Genomic DNA, 20984 nt, shown 5'->3' on the forward strand with positions numbered 1-20984 from the left:
ATTGTGGTGCATGGAATATTTTCTTATTTACTTTGTCATAATTTCATTTCCCAGTTGTTATTTCAGTTTTTTGATATAGACGTAAACTTCCGCGTTCTGTAGCTTTTCGGTGTTGAGTGATCGGTTTTATAGCTTCTAAATACTAACTAACCATCACTCCGTTTCTCGAAGGGGGTAGGCAGTGAGGACGGACCGCTAAAAAACTCGGTCTTGGCACACACTCCTTGCCTTATTCACATTTATAAATCTTCTAATACATACTCTTCTATTACATAGCCCGACTGACCATCTGATTCACTTGATTGTGCCATGTCTTCCTCGGGCGTCCCTTCTTTTACCATTTAAATCTGAGCGTCACTTTCGTAATATTACTCATTACAAATACATCTTTAATATTGTATATCTATATAAATGTTCGTTTGTTTAAAATCCTAAATCTCTGAAAGTGCTTCACCGGTTGCTTTTAAATTTTTCACACAACATTGCATTCGATTACGCGTGTGTTTTTATTAATTATTCGTTTCTATATACCTACATTATATAGATGAAACCTGTGAAAGGTAAAAAAATGCTTTTTCATATGTTGGACAAGCATGCTTTTTTTAAAGCGGTACCATTTGTTGGACGTAGAAGCAACACGAGCTATTGTTTCTCTGTCTGCACAGAGAGACTGAACCACAGCAATGCGTGGCGGGGTATAAGGAAGTAGTATAAATACCGATGAATTTCTGCATGTCTCATAAATTTTGTTTTACTTGTAAGTACCATTTACATAAATTAAACTTGTTTTCATTATGTTCAATAATATACATATGTACTACAAACATGGTTATGTAAATTGGTAATGGTCGTGGTTTAAATTCAATTGGCATTATTAGTATCGTGTTGCAGTTCAGCTATAAATAATTATGTGTCTTGAAATCGTGAGATGGAATAAATAATAACAATAAAGTTATAAATAATGATTGGTTCTTAGTAATAGCAAAATTACCATATTACACATTTTTGCTAAGTAGTTATTTTTGATTTAGAAAACACAAGTTTATCAACCTTCGTTTGGCTCTTTTTGTTATTCTAACGTTTTTTCTGTTCAGTACCGTTATATTTTATGTATGTTAATTTATCGTTTAGCCGTCTTTTCGTTTCGTTCAATTCGCCTTGATAGCTTCATTACTTGCAAATGTGTGAGATATCGAAACATACCCGGAGAGAGCAAGTTATTGGACATTTTCATACTGTGCGCATAATTATTATCGTTATTCATAGAATTCATACTAGGGGGTCGTGTTTGCGAACTTTGCATTATCGAACACACTTGGAAGGAATTCGAATTCCAGCTCTCTTTATCGAGTTGATTAATTATTATTGAACACGATCCTTATTGACTTCACAGTGGGTATCTACCTAGCTGCAGTAATAATAATAATACTTGGATGACTTGTATAGCGCCGTTTTTGTGCAAAAACACCTCAAGGGCGCTGTACAAACTTATAATACATTTCTACAGTGATCTATGTTATTACTTAACTATTTATGGAGAAAATATACAGTACATACTTACCTGGTAGGTCACTTGAGATTAATAGTAATTCAATAATTGAGTAGTAATAATTCATGCCAGGATTTAGGGAGTAACTGTAATATTTTAAAGACGCACGTTTAAGAATAGTTATTAGTGACGTAGTGGTAGATAAAACTAATAAAAATTACCAAAACCGAGTTATATATATTTTTATATAATTATTTTGCTGCCGTTGAAAATTTTCTCTGCCACAAACTAACACTTTTTGTTCCGATGAAAGTTTATCAATAAAATCTGCTTTATTTTTGTTATTATATTTTTTTTATTTCGCTATCTTGGAAACTCTTATCTACCGAAATTAATAAATGTTAGGGTAATTCTAATCACTGGTTTAATGCTGTAACGTAGCAATCGACTATACGCAATAATTTTCATAACACATACCTACTTTCATCATCGTGTTATCCCTTATACTACTTATAACTTGGAGCGTAGTCTCAAATTATTAATCGAGAAAAATAAAAAAAATACGGCGTCGATGTCAACAAAAACTATGGTTTAGTCCTTAGATAAAATTCATTATGCTTTTAGTTCATATTTACGCTACTGTCCAAGGCCAACTTATGCTTGTGAGTTTGTAGGTAGGTACCTAGGTAAATTAATATTTTAATTTTTAAAAATGTCACTACAAGGAAATTGATTATATTGTGTGTTTAGTTTGCATTTCTCTCGGTAACTACCGCATTCTTCGCAAAATAATATTTTCATTTTAGTTTGTTAGTTCCGGAGGAAGCGAAGGAATGTTAAAAATATTTGAGCGGCAATTAGATTAGAGAACTCTCTAGAATCTCTTTTTTATTTCGCTATCTTGGAAACTCTTATCTACCGAAATTAATAAATGTTAGGGTAATTCTAATCACTGGTTTAATGCTGTAACGTAGCAATCGACTATACGCAATAATTTTCATAACACATACCTACTTTCATCATCGTGTTATCCCTTATACTACTTATAACTTGGAGCGTAGTCTCAAATTATTAATCGAGAAAAATAAAAAAAATACGGCGTCGATGTCAACAAAAACTATGGTTTAGTCCTTAGATAAAATTCATTATGCTTTTAGTTCATATTTACGCTACTGTCCAAGGCCAACTTATGCTTGTGAGTTTGTAGGTAGGTACCTAGGTAAATTAATATTTTAATTTTTAAAAATGTCACTACAAGGAAATTGATTATATTGTGTGTTTAGTTTGCATTTCTCTCGGTAACTACCGCATTCTTCGCAAAATAATATTTTCATTTTAGTTTGTTAGTTCCGGAGGAAGCGAAGGAATGTTAAAAATATTTGAGCGGCAATTAGATTAGAGAACTCTCTAGAATCTCTTTTTTATTTCGCTATCTTGGAAACTCTTATCTACCGAAATTAATAAATGTTAGGGTAATTCTAATCACTGGTTTAATGCTGTAACGTAGCAATCGACTATACGCGTCATTGTGCAAGATGCAGGTACTAAAATAATATCTCTGATGACACAATTTTCGATGTAGTTACAATAATTAAAAGATAAGGCTGAAAGGGGTACTTGCCTGTTTTTTTTTATAGCATTGCCATGTGCATTTTTCATGATGGCCCCCAAGTGATCACCGCGCTGGCAACACCGCATGGCTATCATGAGAAGCTCGGAACAATTCGCATGAGTAGTGTACTGTATTGATGGGTGTGTTACTGTGTAGTGTATGCGCCCAGGAATGTATAGCAGGGAGGGCTGGCGTTATTTTACTGTGAACGTCCCTCGGGAAGTGTTCTCGGAAGCCGATATCGGAAACGACATTTACTCTTTCTGGCTTCCCTGTCCGTTTTTCATCGAGTTTCTTATATCTTCTGTGCAGACGATAGCTGCGTCATTCAAATGTAACAATCGCCACGTGTCTCCGAGAGACATTCTTCTTCATTCACATGGTTTTACCATTGAGAGCATCTATAATCGGTATCATTTTATAAATCAGGATGCAAACAATAAGGTCTGCTGCCTTTTCTTTTTCCATCCATCATAAATATGCTTCACGTTTAGTAGATTCTGTCTGGGATGTGAACAGGTACCCGTTATATCCTTTAACAGTAGTAATTACATAATCATTTCTAAAACAGCATCTGCGAAACATAACATTTGATATAAACCCATTCACAAAGCCGTTGGACCGGATACACTAAATTAAGTGATACTATTTGTTTTAACTTAATATAAACAAGTTTGTAATAATATATTCAATATGTTCCCAAGCATTGACAAGAAATACGGCGCACTCTTTCATTTGCCATGTGTTACCTTTCCGAAAGCAGAACATAAACACGCCTCCGCATTATCCGTTCATCGTTTATTTATCCCCGGTACATGCGGCCATCAATTCCAATTGTGATGGATGAGAGACGACGGCCCAGAATCCCCTGGCCGAGTCGAGCGCGGAACGGATACCAGGAGCACAGATCAGAACAGGGGTGATGATGAATGGTGACACGTATTTGAATTTATGCTAATTCCGCGTTTCTCCTCCGAGAGCGTTGCTCCCACCGGACCGCTCGCACACATATACGCCGTCACTCGATATGAATATATGCCCTCCCCCACCTTACCTCCGTAACGGTCCTGCTCTCCTGTGCATATTTAAATTTCAAACCGCGTTATTTATTATGTGGGTATCACTTTGCTCTTTTGGACTACTTATTTTAACTTACTTGGTTTTTTTTAGTATTTATTTGTCTGCGTGTGAATATTTCTAAAGCGTTGCTTTAATAGCTCTCGTTTCTAGGTTACGTTATATTTGTATGCATACTAATATCGCTCTTGTTTATCGTGCGAATGCTGCTAAATTGAATGGTGGCTAACCTTTAAGTGATGTTTTTTGTGCTGCATGGAAACACCGTTAGTATTCGTAATCTCGGAATCATTCTATTTTTAAAACTATCGTTAATACATATGCTCATAAAGGTAACATTATGTATTATAATTTATGGGATCGTGTTCGAGTATTATCTCCTGGAGCGATTCGGCCAATCAGCCAAGTTCTTCACAGATTATCGTGATTTAATTAATAATTCACAAGATTATACAAAAATGCCATGCTTATACGGCCTTATCTTGTAACCGGCGATATTCTATTAGGAGCACGCTAACTAGTCCACGAGCATATCCATCCATAGCAACATAGCATTAACGGTAAATAATGTTGATGGAATAAATTGTTCAGTCATGCGACGTGTACTTCTTATACATACGTGAGTTGAATTACTTTCATTGCGATTATTAACGCGACGCGGAGCCCGCTTGAAGCAAAAACCAATTAAAGTTACGCGCTTGTTTTATAACTTTCATTCCGTAGAAAATACTTCCAACAATGAGGCGCGATAATTTGGCGTGAAATCTCGACCCGTCGCAGTTGCTTTGGTGCAGAGAGAGGTGGGACTAGCGACTAGTGACTGATGTTGGTATTCACGAGAACAATGATAGACATTGAGCTGGCACCGTTGCACGCCATCAAATCACACCATGATGATTTTCATAGTTACGCAATTATTTTAGTTAATATTGCAAGGGGCTGTGACAACCTCTGCCACTGCCAGCGTGCCATGTTTGATGCTCCACGCCGATGTTCGTCGGGTGGATGGATTCGCCCGATAATATTATGAAAGTATAAATAATGACGTATTTATATGTGGCGAGGCTCGCGCTCATTCCGGTTCGTGACTTGTATAAGCTATTTTCGTGACCGGCGGCCTGCCGAGCCGCGATCGTTAAGTAATGACCGCCTCGAGAGAAATCCCCCATTACTGCTTCCCTCCATCTTAGTATCCGTGACTCGGACATTTTGCGTTGCCTCGCCGTGATTTACCTGGATGGTGCCTTTTGCCTAAACGGTGTATGCATTCTATCCGATTGAGAATTGGCGCTAACCACGATGAACAACACAAATTCTAGGGTTAACTTCATTAACTTCACGGGAAATTAATTTTAAATGTATTAGGAATTTATGTTATGATTTATTTGGCTTAGTTCCATTTCGAACTACCCTCTTAATTCCGATGCTTTTTCTCGGAAGATCACTTTTGTTTGTTGGGCATCATAGACATATGAATATTAGTAGACCTGCCCTAAGTGATTAAAAGCGTATTATCCCCACTCCCCATACCGGTTCCATTGGAGCCGGCTGTGCTCGCGTATGGCCTCAAGTGAAATTTGAAAACGTGACGTCATCATTCTTGTGCGAACTATGGTCGAGGCATCATCGGTTCATTTTACGAAATAACACGGCAAAATGTTGACTTGTACTATGAAAACTTGTAAAAATAGATGTGAAAAAGAGAATAAACCCAATTGTCGTATTACATTCCATATATAAGCATTATTTTACTTTATTTTAAGCATATTCACATCGTATATTATGAATCAGTTGTTACTATCACATCGAGAAACGTCTGGACGCGAAACACAAAGCTGGTTGGTTGCTGGGAAGTAAATTATGAACATTTATAAAAGTGTCTTAACTAAATACTTAAACGAAATATTTGACTCTGAAAATAGAACCGAATTTTTTTGCCGAATTTGGACTTCGCAAATTTGTTCATAACGTGGCGAGTAATTTGCGCTCCCATGTAAAAATGTCTATTCATTCAAAAGCAGATTTTACTTTTAAGAAGTAAATGGTGATATTATAATGCGAGATGCCTATTTACTGTCAGATTGATTTATTGACGAATCACAGTCAGCTTCACTCCCTTCGTTCTTCAACAGTTGATTTTACCCCTCGCCATTATCTTCTCGTCTATTAATTCCTATGTCTGTGTTGGGCATCCTGTTAGATTTAGCGTTACAATGGCCCTGATTATGTTTAAGCCACTCCCACCTATGCTATGCCTTCAATCAATTAAATTTTGCATACTACAAATGCTTAGGCTCTGAGAGCACCTGGCAGCAGAAACATAGGTCATTGGTCAATTATTTGGACTTCATTTTGTAATATTTTTACTAATCTTTCGAATTTGGCTTCCACTGTTCTCCTACACTAATCTACGATTAGAACTTGATTATACAAATAAACATCCAACCATATTAAGAACTTTATATTTTTTTATTTAAATACGATAGGCGATCACAATAATGCATAGGCATTTATTTACAGACAGATCATTGAGTGCACTTTGAAATTACATTCAAATGCACACCGATAGTGCTTAGAAATATTTTGGAAAAACCGCCCGCGGTCCCCCTTTTAGCCCCCGCAGTAGTCCCACTACACTAGCAAGCATCTTTTTAAAATGTATCACGTATGGTAGGACAATGTAGGTGTCAATTCCCTCGGATTGATGATATGCATGCTTGCCTCTAAATCGGGTTCGAGTCTTCCCGCGTAGGTACCTACCGCTGCACGCTACAGACTGCAGGACGGATACACACTCGTCTTAATTAACTAGCGCCATCTAGTTTTGGGGTCACGCTGCTCCGGCGGTTTCGACGCCGACTGCGCTCGGTCGAGGCGAGTCATAACCACTTTTAGCACTTTTTGCGTATGTTTACCGGCATCATTCACCGCATGACATTCAGTTCGCACAAAGTCATCGCACCGTCACTCACACAACTCTATTCAAGTCTCTGTGAGCTAGAATAATCAATAAAAGTGTCTCGATAACAGATACGAGATAAAATATTGAGGGTGTGAATGGGTGATTACATCGTGGACAACTAGTGACATACCAAAACGTTTATTAGCGATACTGTCGAAGGCGTAACAGTTCTTCAACTACCTAAGTAGTAATTCTAATTGCTTGAAATATTTGCCCTAATTCGACATTGATAATTAATGCTTATACGGGTTATACATTCTAATCTCCATTTTTACAGCCGCAATTAACTATGACAAGTTATTAATTTTCCATGCCAGCGTGACTCGAAATGTCAACGGTATGTACAAAAAAACAGTGATACCTCTGTTATCAAAGTTTTCGAGAAAGAAACAAAAAACACAAAGTATGAAAAAAAAACACATTTTATTATTTCATTAACTATTTTATCTTAACTTTTCCAAGATATCGAAAAACATCCGTTAAAAATAAATAAAATAAAAATAGTACAGTGCGGTCTGTTTTTTCTTTTACAGTTGATATTGTATTAAAAAAACTCTTTTGAAAATTTATGCAATTAAATCATTTATAAAGGGAATAAATAGCTTATGTAATTGTCTAATTTCTTACAGTAAACCTTTGAAAATGAGAGCATAATAACATAAAATAAATAACGAAATATTACAATTTACGTCTGATGATTCATTTGTGCAGTTTATTTAGTAAGAATGTTGCAATTTATTTTCGTTGAACCTGTTTAATTAATAAACTGTGGTGTTACTGTATGCAACTTTTACGGCCTCACCGCTTTATCATGAATTCCTTTTGTTTGTTTTGTAGTGATTTTCATAGAATTCACAGATAGCCGTTATCGCTAGACCGCGATAACAGGGTGAGTACTCTGCGATAACACGACGCGAATAACATACTGTTATCGTAATTATATTAGGTCGTCGGGTCATTGCGCAATTATTTGCATTCTTTATTCTCTAACATACGTAAAAATATGCCCGACATTGTTTACTGAAATAATGTATTAAGAATAACATGTAATCATTACATCACCTTCGCTAATAACTTAATTATTGTTTTCGATACAGAATTACTTGCGATTGCAAACACGTTTTAATTGTGAAATTGTTGACTTATCACAATGTTTCTATATGATCGCGGGAATTTCATGAAACTTCATAATTATTGATACATTTTAAATTGTTCTTATTTTTTTACCAGAAAAAATAATCGATCGCAGAGAATAATAAAATTTCACCCTACACAAAAAGCGCATTGGGTATGTAAAAAAAGTTGTTCAGACTGATTTTTTTGGATTGCTCCCGTCAATCAATCATATGCTGGTTTTAAATTGATAATATTCTGGGAAACAAAATATTATTATTTGAATGGTACAAGTCAGGGCAGAAGGGAATCAACCAAAATCATTGGTTTGATTGATTCCTTTTTGTTCCTTTTCTGTTCTGCATTGAAGAAAGGGGGATCTGCATTTTTATTAGCCTTCAAATAACGCCACGATTTTATAGAAATGAAAAAAACTCTCTAAAATAAACTTTTACATGAGATATTTCAATCATCGGAGGCTTTCATGTGGGTTATTCCATTCTCCATTATAATAATAATATCTTTAATTCCTATTCAAATTTTAATAAAATCATTTACGTTTAGATTAAAGCAATACCAGTTCAATCACAATAATATTACATCTTACGTCACAGGTTAATCCCAAATTGATAGTTTGTTATTTCCTCTACGTTTTAAGGCCGGCGCAACGCTTTATTATTTGGGCGACAGGTGGGGTGGGGTTATGTGCCGGTTTTATCATCGTAAGTTGGGGTTCTCGGGACACATTCTACGAATAAGCAATTCTCTTCACAATGTCACCCCTCGCAGACGTTGTATGTAGGGTGTCCGTAGTACCATTCACATAATATTTCGTACATAGATAATCATTTTAGGGTAACACACTCTGTTTATATATACATAAAACATTACAGGAAGCAATTATCTCTAACATGTGATGTTCTAAATCTACTTCTGCTTGGTTGTATTGTTTGTTAGACCAGGATAAACTCGTAATCGTTAGTAATGATACCACTTATGAGACATTTATTTAAATTTTTAACTGAGGTGAAAGTAGTGAATTAAATGTTTGTAAGTTCTTAACTATTTTGCTCATACTGGTCGTTCAAATATTATAATAAAGATTCGTCTGCCTGTCTGTCCGTTGACATATGTTTACATGGCACGACTGAGAAATTCAAACATTTCTTAGATTTTTAATGTGAAAATGGATACAGCCTGCACATTGATTTATTTATGATACTTAAATATTCTTCTATTAAATTTACTTGTAAATAAGGTTTGCCTGTAAATAATATACCTGTTTATTTAAAATTCGTATTACAAAATGAATTGATATTTCACTCGCAATATTTTAACGGTTTCCCTTTTCAAATTTGCGCACCAATGAAGTGTTACATAAGTAAAATTATTTTTTCTCCAATTTTAAGTGATTGAAGGTTTTTCCGATATTTTTTTTAGACTACGTCGTAATACTTCTTAAAACCTGCTCTGTGACACGTAGGCAGCAATCGCCGTTTTGTGAGAATATTTAAAGACGTTTGCGATTTATACATCTAATGCAACAATCTTTAACACAGACAAATATGGCACTATTTTAATTGTAGTAACAGAAATGTATGCATGTAGGTATAATTTAGTAATTCGTGTTTTATAGATTTATTTTACATATACAACTGTTTAGAAACAGGTTTCTTCACATATGAGTGGATTATAATAAAATTCTATTTTACATTGGGCCTCTTTTGTGAAATGTCGCCTGAGAGGATCTCAAATACGGTCCATGGCTATCCTACGAGAAGCTGCAACGAGTTTAGGCTTCCTAAGACAAATTTATCGGCAACACAAAACAATATTTATTATAAATATTTCAAAATGTTCAATGAACTCCAACTCCCTTTAAATGTTAAGGAAGCCAAAAGTCTTGCAGTTTTTCGTGGGTTATGTCTCGATGTTGTCAAGTCCAAATATTAGTACGTAGGTATATAATAGAATATTTTTATAGCAGTTTTAGAATAGATGTAAACTAGATATAAAATGTAAAATTTTATTAACATTTTATAACGAAATAAAATATAATTAAAAAAAACGAAGCCAGAATATAACTCGACTGTGTGTATTTTCTTATCTCTTCATAAACGAAAAATGTGTTCAGATGTGGGTGCAGCTAATTTGTCAAGAATTATACAAATAAAATATACAGACGAGTCAATTTTGCTCATTGATGCGAAAATAAAATCTAATATTATAGAATGTTAGGACTACAGGCTAGCTCTGAAATGAAATGTAATACGAAATAGGTAGCCATAATGAATGAACGCACGTCTTGAAGCTTTCTAGTCTTTATTCGGGGCGGCTTATCGGTGCACGAAAATGTTCACCTTGGTAAAGCAACTTGGGATTCACCTCTCGTCCACGGCTCTCTCAGCCAGCGTCGGATACACGTACGTACATTTATCATGAAGACTTCTACGCACGAACACACCAAGATAACATACTATACCACACATAGAACACACACACCACACAGCGCAGGGTTGGTTGGTCTAGAACAAGGCGAGGCTCCCGAAGTTAGCAACATACCGGAATACATACCGGTGTACCAATGAATACATAAATTATGCCTTCGATACGTGGGAAACATGCAAAGCGAGCCGACCTCCGCGCATCATTTTTCCCGATGAAAACGCAGAGGTAATGATGTTAACTTGGGAAAATTATTGTTAACGAAAAAAATATAAAAGTACATTTTTGAGGAAGGCATTAGGGTTTGTTTTGTGATTTTGACTAAAAATTGCTTTATGTACCCTGTTTACTGTTATTTTAAATGCCTTCGCCGTTATGGAAAACACGTTTAATACATGTATTTCTGTACTTCGTTTATAAACTGAATAGAAGCTAAAATAAATCTATTCACTTTTTTAAGACTAAGATCAAAACCAGAATTGTATGCACATCACATTTCGTAAGTTCATTTTACAGTATTATTCATGATTTCCTCTCGGTGTGCATATGTAGAATAAACATAGACCGTGTCATTTGTGATGACGCGTTTAATTTTCCGCATAACAATTTTATCTGTTTTTTTTTTCATGCGCATTTGTTTGACGTCAGTATACGAGGGAACATAGCTAACTAGTTCTTAATAGAATAAACAATTCTTTGTTATTGTAAACGTTTAACACTTTTATTATGCGTCTATATCGAGTTGTTTTTTGTGTTATGTATATAAACTCAAAGGTTTTGCTTTTACAGAACGTGCCGTTGGGCTATTCATAACCCGGCCTCATAATCCGTACGCTTTCACTGAGAATTGTTTGGAAGGATTTATACTATTGTAAAGTTTAAAACAAGCTCCCACGCGGATTTACCCCGTACGCCCACGAAGCCCACACTGCATTCATTCCACAATCTACATGGCCGTATGTTATGGGATTACACTTACACTATACAATAATTTTCTCCATATAAAACAATTATCTTGGAGGATGAGACCGATGAAATGGGGATGTGCAATATAAACACTGTAGTTTTAATTAGAAAATTTTATTATCGAATTGTACAGTATACGTTTTACGTTGGTTGGTGAATAGTTAAGCCACCTGTCGTTAATATCTATATTTCCCACCGCTATATTTTTGCAGCGTTGGCTTTCGGAACAATGCGCGATTGAATATTGCTGACGCGTATTGTTTGCCAAGCGAAAGTGATTATAGCTGACGCGGAGGTTCTCCTGGGTCGTTGTACCGGGTATTAAAAATTTATATATATTTTTGGGCGCGGAGTTGCTTTTATCTCGTGTTATGCAAGAATAGCTTAAAATATTACTGGATCGCGTTGTATAAACACAACCCCGTGTTTTTATAGATTGCCGACAATGTCTTTGGGCATAGCGTTTCAAGTTTTAAACTATATTACAGTGTGTGATCAAATTATTAGAGCCACTGTGAAAATTTGAGTTCATCGTGAAATTAGGACATTTATTTTTACATATCATATATTTTAGTGAACCAAAATATAAAAAAGGTATTTTTTTACATTTACTAAAAAATGAATGAAAAGTGTTATTTCAAAGAAATATTCGCATTAAGCCTGTCCAGCTATCCTTTAAATTTGTCGAAAAAATTACTATTAGTTTAGTACCTCACCTAACACAATTGATTTTCTAAGTAATTTTTATTTTACCAAATAAATTAATAATCACTTGAAAATAAAATAGGGCATGAGTAAATAAAATCATATATAAGTCGTCTCAACGTGGCATAAACCATAACCACAGTTCGATAATAGCATTGAACACCGAATATTGTATTTTTTATTAGTATGTATTGTTTTTGTATTCGTAGGGTGACTTTTTTAAAATTTATCTATATAAATAAACGATAATATTTTTTACGTTTAGTTTAATAAAACTAAATTAGTTAGAACTAAATTAAAACTTAAAACTAGATTAGTTGATAATAATCTATTTATAAAGTTAAACATATAATATTTTTAATAGTAATTTTTCTTTTAAAAATATTAAATCTCCGGAATTTCTTCACCAATTGCTATATTATATAGATGTCACCTGTGATAGGTAAAAACAGCGTAATCTCTTGTACAAACATGTTTTTTTTTACTTCGTAAAAGCAACGCGAGCTATTGTTCTTCTATCGGCACAGACATACTGGGCCACAGGAACGCTTAGCGGGTACAGCTAGTAATAATAATAAAAAACATTTGTCAATAGATTATTATCCTAAATCATGTTTAGGTTTGCAACATTGACAAAAAGGTCACTGATTAGGTGTATATATATATTCCGGACCCGGAATGTAGCTTTTCAGCAATGCCTCTAGTTATTAATAAATTTTATGAATTACATATTTTGTGTCTTTCTTAACTACTACCACATTCATGTCTGTATTATGGTAGTCGTGCATGATTTAAATTATAATTTAAGAACTTGCTTGGTAAATAATATTTTTTAAAAACAAGTAATAAAGCACAAGGAAAACAATACACGTCTGAACCGAAACAAAAATAATGATTCAACTGAGATAAAAACTGTATGTGAAATAAAAAACACAAAATATTACAAAGTAAGATAAAAATAGATCTCGTCAAATTATATCAATTATTTTATATAGGGCAACATTTAAACGCAGCCAATGGTAGGTACATATGTTTGTGGTCACATTATCACGTAATAAAATAAGTTAAAATACTTGACTATTTACTTCAAATGAAAAGAACCATAAATATGTTAATTTTGCACAGTGACTAATAATTTGGTCACCTACCGTGTGTAGGTACAAGGATTTTTGACGGTTCGTAATTGGGCTTTTTTGGCGAGTTTTTCATCTCTCGCGTCGCAAACTGAGCAGTGGCCGTTAGTGCTAGCCCAGCTCGCTACCTGCTACTCAATTATAACATAGATTACAGTCTCAGTCGGTCATGCCAGTTTCACAAGACGTGGTGTCTGCGGCAACTGCGGTGTCTTGGTGTCATTGGCACTAGGCGGATTGAATTACAAAATGAAGGATGTTGTTTGCGGACTTTTTGACTGTAGGAATATTATTTATTTTGTTTACTTCTAGTTTGGTGTGAATTATTTGTTGAATCGTCATTAATTTGTTGTTTTCTCTTTTTCTCAGGATCCAAGAAGACTGCTAAGAAACGGAAAACGAAAGTTGTAAAGTTAAAAAATAACGTGACAAAAGTGTTCACCGATCGTCCTCCAAAAAAGGAGGACATCGAAAATAAGAAAAAAAAGAAAAGTGAAGGCAGTTATATTAGCAAGAAGAAAATATTAGAGGAAGTGTATAAATTACGGGAGCCAGAAGAAGAATCGTTCATCGAAGGTGATAGTTCCAACAGTGAAGTGATAGTTAAGTCAGTGGTATTAGTAGAGTCCCAGCTAGTTGAGGCCGAACTTGTGGTCGAGCCTGAAGCTGACGCTGAAACTGAACAAGTACAGCCCGTCAGCCCCAGTGCCGTGGAGAGCTGTCCGTCACCTCCGGAGCTAGCTTCACCGCCTTCACCGCCTTCACCGCCCTCGCTGCCCGCCCCGACACCTGCCACGGGAGCGCTGGACGATGCGGCCAGGATGGAGGAGGCGGGCCGCTTCCCGGACGACCGCAGCGACTCGGGCGTGAGCTCCCTGCGCTCCGCCTCCGGGGACGAGCGCTCGGGCTCCCGCTCCAGCGCGCTCTCCGTGCCCGAGGAGCACGAGTTGGCCGCCCGGGGCATGGCACACCCCGCCGCCCCCGCGCCCGCCGCGCGCCCCGCCCCGCCGCACTTGCACGCGCAGCACGCACAGCACGCGCACAACGCCCAGCACGCGCACATGCACTACCCGCCGCCGCTGCTGCACCTGCCCCCGCCGGAGATGTACGTGCCGGCCACAGACTTGCTGTGGTCCAAGCGCTACCAGGAGGAGTACCTCGAGAGGGAACGCCACGAGCGAGTCCTCCAGAGGTATGTACATCAGTTGAAACCTCAGCGTTATGGCTGGTCTCTCCATCTCTTATTCTCCATTGCACGTCACGATATGCATATACAGTGTATGTTATTGTTATTATTCTTTTCAATACTGACAATGATAATGCCCAATAAGCAATAATTAGAAGTGTACTCTCGCGCCTTATCGGTTGTTTGTCATTGAACGCTAGACAAAGTCACACCGCTGAATGGATTGTGATTATAGTTAATGTCCGACTGTTGCAACATTACGTAGGTAATATAGTACACGGGTAGCGTTACTTTTGTTTTTATTAATTACTATTAGTATTGCATCTTTCTCTGGCACCTCGGGCGACCCGGCTGCCATCACCTGTTGGCCGGATAACGAGTTTTGCAGGTTTTTTCCCCGACTGATCGGCGGTGGCATTTACAAGCGGAAACATCTGCCATGCCTCCATTCCATTCTGGTTTGGATTTCGGAATCGTGTTTTCCTTCTCGCAATTAACTTATCTCATTAGCCGTACGATTGTAGCAATTCGTCGAATTGGAGCTGCATGGAATTAATTGGCAATCTAAAATAATAATGTTGATGATTCAATGCAAAAGCTTAAAAAAACACACACTTAAACAATTATGTACCTATTACACGTCCATTTAGATAACTTTACAAGAGAGCGGATGAATGATTCTCTCAAAATATTTTTATTATAATTTATTTAATTACTCCCTAAAAAGGTTGAGAGCTTATATACTACGATATATGGATATGATGTCAGTCCACTAGAAACAATGCGATTAGAGACATAAAAATTCATGTTCACATGGCCCTTGAACGAAAATTTACAAGGTCCTGTATTACACACCACCGGTTTTTTATTTTGGATTTGATTTGAGATATTGGATATTGTTAAACACTAATAAGTGATGTGTGTAAATGATGCCTTGTGTTTTGAAGTAGCTTATTATTTACTATACACACATTGGCACAAATATGTGATCACGTTTTTTACGGTATTTTACTCACCGCAATATTATCCAACTAGCATCACTCGTTTATAGCAATACGGTCTCAAGCAGGCATTCTATCAAAATCTTGTTATCGTGATTATCTTATGTAACAATTATAATATTCTCGTTCCCAGTAGCCGGGAACTTTTTAGCAAAACATCGAATGTTTCGCAACGAGTGACTAACACGAATTGCCCGTTCACCAGTCATTGTTGACCTTCGTGCTATGGAAATATGTAATTCCTATTACAGGTCTATAGAATTGATCTAGAGTGATTACATTTTTTATATATCGTGATTGCTAGTCGTGAGTTCCACATTTATATTACATAGAAGTGAACTTGTCAATATTTAATGAGTGGTGTTTGTAATTCAAGATGTATTTCTTCATAAACCGAAACATTTATTGTTGGTTTAGGTAGGTATAGTAACCTCAGTCGTAATAATTGTTATAACCTTCGTGTTTTTATTACAGTATTTTCGGAAAGATGTTGTTTTTAAGACCGCAGAAATATCTTCGTCCATCGACGAAAATAGTGAATTTTTCATGAGTAACGTTCTATATATTCATGTAATGTAAACTTATATACGTTTTGAATTGCTAATTAATTTATTGAAGCAAGCGGTTTTTTATGTAGGGTCCGGTGATTTCGTTACACTTACCATATACCGAATAACTGTAAATAATTTTCCGTTTTCATTTACTGTTTTTACATAATATGTTTGATCGAATACACACGATGTATTTATACAATACTAACCCAAAACAACAGAAAATCACAAGCCTTCTAACTCTTACTCTTACCTGCGTTGTTCCATATCCAATCCGTTGTGCAATCGAACCAAGCTTGTGCTACGAAAGTAATTAATAACCGAGGACTGAGCGTATTGTCGTCACTGTCGAGCGACATGTCCCCTCCCCGGGTTGAGCGATCGTATGTTGCATGTGAGTGGTCTTTCTTGATCACTGATCGCCGATCACCCATCCAATGACTGACCTTGCAATGTGCCCGACAGGAGTCAGCAGTACCTGCGCACCACGCCGGAGGCAGAACAACTGGCCCTGTCTGCTGGTCAACCCTCTCAGCGTCTCCTCGCATGGCATAGGTATGTCTTCCACCTCTCACAAATCAATATGTGTACTGTCAACTGTCACCATCTCTGCATCACCTCTGTCCATTGTAATAATATTTTGTTTAGCCCTGTTTTTGTGAAAAATCATATCGAGGGCGCTTCACAAATATTGCTTCCTAGGCTCTATTTAATTATGTAAAAACTGATACAGAAAAATGCTTTCTTGGAAGGTCACTTCAGATGAATACACAGTTGCATGATTTGACGGTTGCTATTTTATCCATTACTAGTTCGTGTTCTCAACCTCCCCACTCCCTACTCCTGGATACGTAGACCAGGCTCGTCTGTGTTATGTGTTTGATGTTATCTGTTGTGAACGTCCCATCTATCGTTTAATATTCATCAACACCGCTTCAATAACTAAATCTATCACTTAAACTTGGGGTACTTTCATTGGCTCTCTAATAAATACTTGAAATAAATAACCTAGGAATGTGCCAGCCTTATTTCCGAAGTTTCGTAGCTTTCTAACTAATTAGGTAGGCGGCACATTACGCTATATGCATCATGGCTTGGTCCATACATTACCAATGGGAATGTATGGCGGAGCGATACGCTGAAATAGGCCAAGCCACGAAAATATAGCGCTGTCTATCTGTCACAAGCATTAAACCGATGCCTCCATTGATCATCGCTTATTAATTACTAACCATTAAAATGTATTATTATTCGATTGACAGTTCTATCAATCGAATAATAAGCAACAAGCATTTTCAATATACTTTATAAATTTGGGAATTCGATTTTTTTACCTGGTTTCATTCAAGGAATGGTGTGAATGATTGTTTCACTGGGAATGTAACGGAATTGAATGACTTTCAACCAAATAACTGAACACCTTAATTAGTTTAAATCTTTACATTTATCAACTTGCAAAAAAAGTTAGAAATTAAGCACACATAGATCTCTTCATCTTCCAGGCTGTCCTTCTTATAATGCAATAAAATTCCGAAAGAAATTACTGCGACTGAAAATATGTTTAAAACACAAAGGATACGTGTTTTCCGCCATCATTTGTTATGTTTGTAATTGAATATAATTTTTTTTAAATATTGAAAATTGTCAATATCTGTTACATACCTATTTGTTTGTAAATTATAAGCACACCCTATTATGTGAGCTAACTCAAGATTAATAAATTAATATATGTTATTCATTCTGATGTATTCAATTTAAATCTATTGCCCGTGTTATTTATACCCGTGCTAAAGATTTTACAGAATAATAAATGTGTTCAACCGTAAGTGTCGCATATTTTTAACGAAATGACTCAATAATGCTAGTTTTGTCCGCTGTCAAAAGTATTTTTTGCTTACAATTTAAATGTTGATCTCGCTTGTTTACTGGATATCCCCGTGGTCCTCTGGTGGCTTGGTATGTATATCTCTCGTTGCTTGTTGTACATCTTGCTTGTATTATGATCTCTTAAATTCTTGGCTCAGTCTTAAATAGGTCACGTCATGCGACCAACGGCTGTAAATCAAGATGATTTTTCCTCTCGATTCAGAAAATGTTTAGCATAAAATATTCATTTAAATTCTGTTTAAGTAAATTATGATAAAGCTAGTCATTATTAACGTCTGTTTGTTGTACATATAATATTATACATTTTGATTCTGATTTAAAAATTGAAACGTTGCTTGAATTAACTTTAGCTATGTTTAGTGGCCACATATAATATTCAGGTACTTCATTTTTGCAATCCCAGTTCGGCCTTATAAAATTTGGGATGCTGTATTTCAACTGCATTTGGGCATTAGGTACTCTTTTACTGTTTGTGTCATATAAAAATCAATAACCATTCAAGTACATCACGTTTTATGCCGCCGTTATCCTTTAGTAAACTATTTCCACGGAATTGCATGAAATACCACGTGATTCTACTTTATTGTAATTTTATCAACTGAGTCATGGTGTAATTTCCAAATATAACAATTCTTCACTGCAGTTTTTATAAACTATTTTTTATTACGACATAAAATGTAATAAACTATATTTTTTTATTTAAAATAAGTTTTATAACGCGTTCGTGTTTGCTTATTCCGTGAGGCAGATTAAGAATGGCTCAATAAGTATGAAAATACTGATTGTACTACTCTAGCGAGTGTTCTAAGCCGAACGTTCGTGTTTATTCCTTAGCCCGTCGTCACACTGTGTCGGTATCGAATCACAAACCGGAGGCCCTGCACAGATAAGTATAGTTCACTACGATTTGCAAGCGCAGTCATGTTAGACCTTTCTTCTCAGTGTCTCCGGTTTTTGTCGATTCGGTACTGATACGGACGCAGTGGGATGACCTGTGGTTACATTCAGAAAACTGAATGCTTTAATCACATCTCAGAATGTGGCGCGAACATCATCCAACATTTTTAATAGCTAAAATACCATCACAAATCTATATGATGACATTTTCTTAAAAGAGGAAATTTACGGTCTACATCTAATTTTGATAAACTCTGCTTAAAGCCCGAGCAACACCGTCGCACAGTGGGCTGAAAATCGGCTTTCATCACAGACATAGGAATTAATAGACGAGAAGCTAATGGCGAGGGGTAAAATCAACTGTTGAAGAACGAAGGGAGTAAGGCTGACTGTGATTCGTCAATAAATCAATCTGACAGTAAATAGGCATCTCGCATTATAATATCACCATTTAGTTCTTAAAAGTAAAATCTGCTTTTGAATGAATAGACATTTCTACATGGGAGCGCAAATTACTCGCCACGTTATGAACTAATTTGCGTCCAAAGTCCAAATTCGGCAAAGTAAGGCAGCTTCTATTTTCAGAGTCGTAGTTAGTTTCAGAGTATTTAGTTAAGACACTTTTACAAATGTCTCATAATTTACTTACCCCAGTAAACAACGATGAGCACACTTGAGAATCGCTACATTGAGATGTGATAGTATATGTTTCTAAAACTGATCCATATAATACGGTGTGAATAAGCTTAAAATAAAGTAAAATAATGCTTACTTATGGAATGTAATACGACAATTGGGTTTATTCTCTTTTTCACATCTATTTTTACAAGTTTTCATATCACAAGTCAACATTTTGCCGTTTTATTTCGTAAAATGAACCGATGATGCCTCGACCATAGTTCGCACAAGAATGATGACGTCACGTTTTCAAATTTCACTTGAGGCCGTACGCGAGCCCAGCCGGCTCAATGGAACCGGTATGGGGAGTGGGGATAATACGCTTTTAATCACTTAGGGCAGGTCTACTAATATTCATATGTCTATGGCTTTCATAGACATAGAGACTTGAATTTTCAAGGGTATTTTTTTTGGCTAGAAATGGATTCTGCTGATCATTACTATGCTATAAAATGTCGTACGAAGCAATTGCGTGTACAAATGAAGGAGTTATAATTTTTTTAAGAAAAATTTGTATGGCGCTGACATTAAAAATGAGGCTATCTCTGGAATCATAAGGTTGGCCGTTCTATCCTTACATACAGATAATACTACTATTTAATTGTATTTTTTTGACATACTTCATATTGTGGCGCAAGGTGCGATTTTTTTTTTAAAAATCCTCAAAGTTGAAAAACACCCTTTTTAATGTTGATGATTCATTTTAATGCTTAAATGCTTTTAGGCTTGCAGTGTAAATAAAATATTGTAAACTAGACAAAGCATACTCATATGTAAAGCATTTAAGCATTAAAATGAATCTTCAACATAAAAAAGTTTTTTTTTCAACTTTGAGGATTTTTAAAAAAAAAATCACAAGTTTCGCCACAATACGAAGTATGTCAAAAAAATACAAATAAATAATAGTATATTTGTGTGTAAGGATATAATGGTCAACCTTATGATTCCAGAGATAGCCTCATTTTTAATGTCAGTTCCATACAAATTTTTCTTAAAAAAATGATGACTCCTTCATTTGTACACGCAATTGCTTCATACAAATTTTTATAGCATAGTAATGATCAGCAGAATCCATTTCTAGCCAAAAAAAATACACTTGAAAATTCAAGTCACTATGTCTATGAAAGGCGATTTTCAGCTCACTGTGCACAGTGTTTTGGCTTGGAGTGTAAATAAAATATTGTAAACTAGACAAAGCATACTCATATGTAAAGCATTTAAGCATTGAAATGAATCATCAACAAAAAAAAGATTTTTTTTCAACTTTAGGATTTTTAAAAAA

General features: G+C 35.8%; 1 protein-coding gene across 3 annotated transcripts in view; it reads left to right on the top strand.

The window, feature by feature from the left end:
* Nucleotides 1-20984, top strand: part of Kdm3 (Lysine demethylase 3) — a 441386-nt gene that overhangs the window by 391189 nt on the left and 29213 nt on the right. For 2 of the 3 annotated variants that reach the window (XM_089637379.1, XM_089637377.1), the window contains exons 8-9: nt 13872-14694; nt 16706-16795. In XM_089637379.1, the coding sequence (XP_089493505.1) occupies nt 13872-14694; nt 16706-16795 (913 nt within the window). The remainder of the gene's footprint in view (nt 1-13871; nt 14695-16705; nt 16796-20984) is intronic. The other variant, XM_089637380.1, reaches the window with a different exon arrangement.

The sequence above is a fragment of the Hesperophylax consimilis genome, chromosome 11 (assembly GCF_061612785.1).
Source record: "Hesperophylax consimilis isolate HC1 chromosome 11, BYU_Hcon_1.0, whole genome shotgun sequence".
NCBI lineage: Eukaryota > Metazoa > Arthropoda > Insecta > Trichoptera > Limnephilidae > Hesperophylax > Hesperophylax consimilis.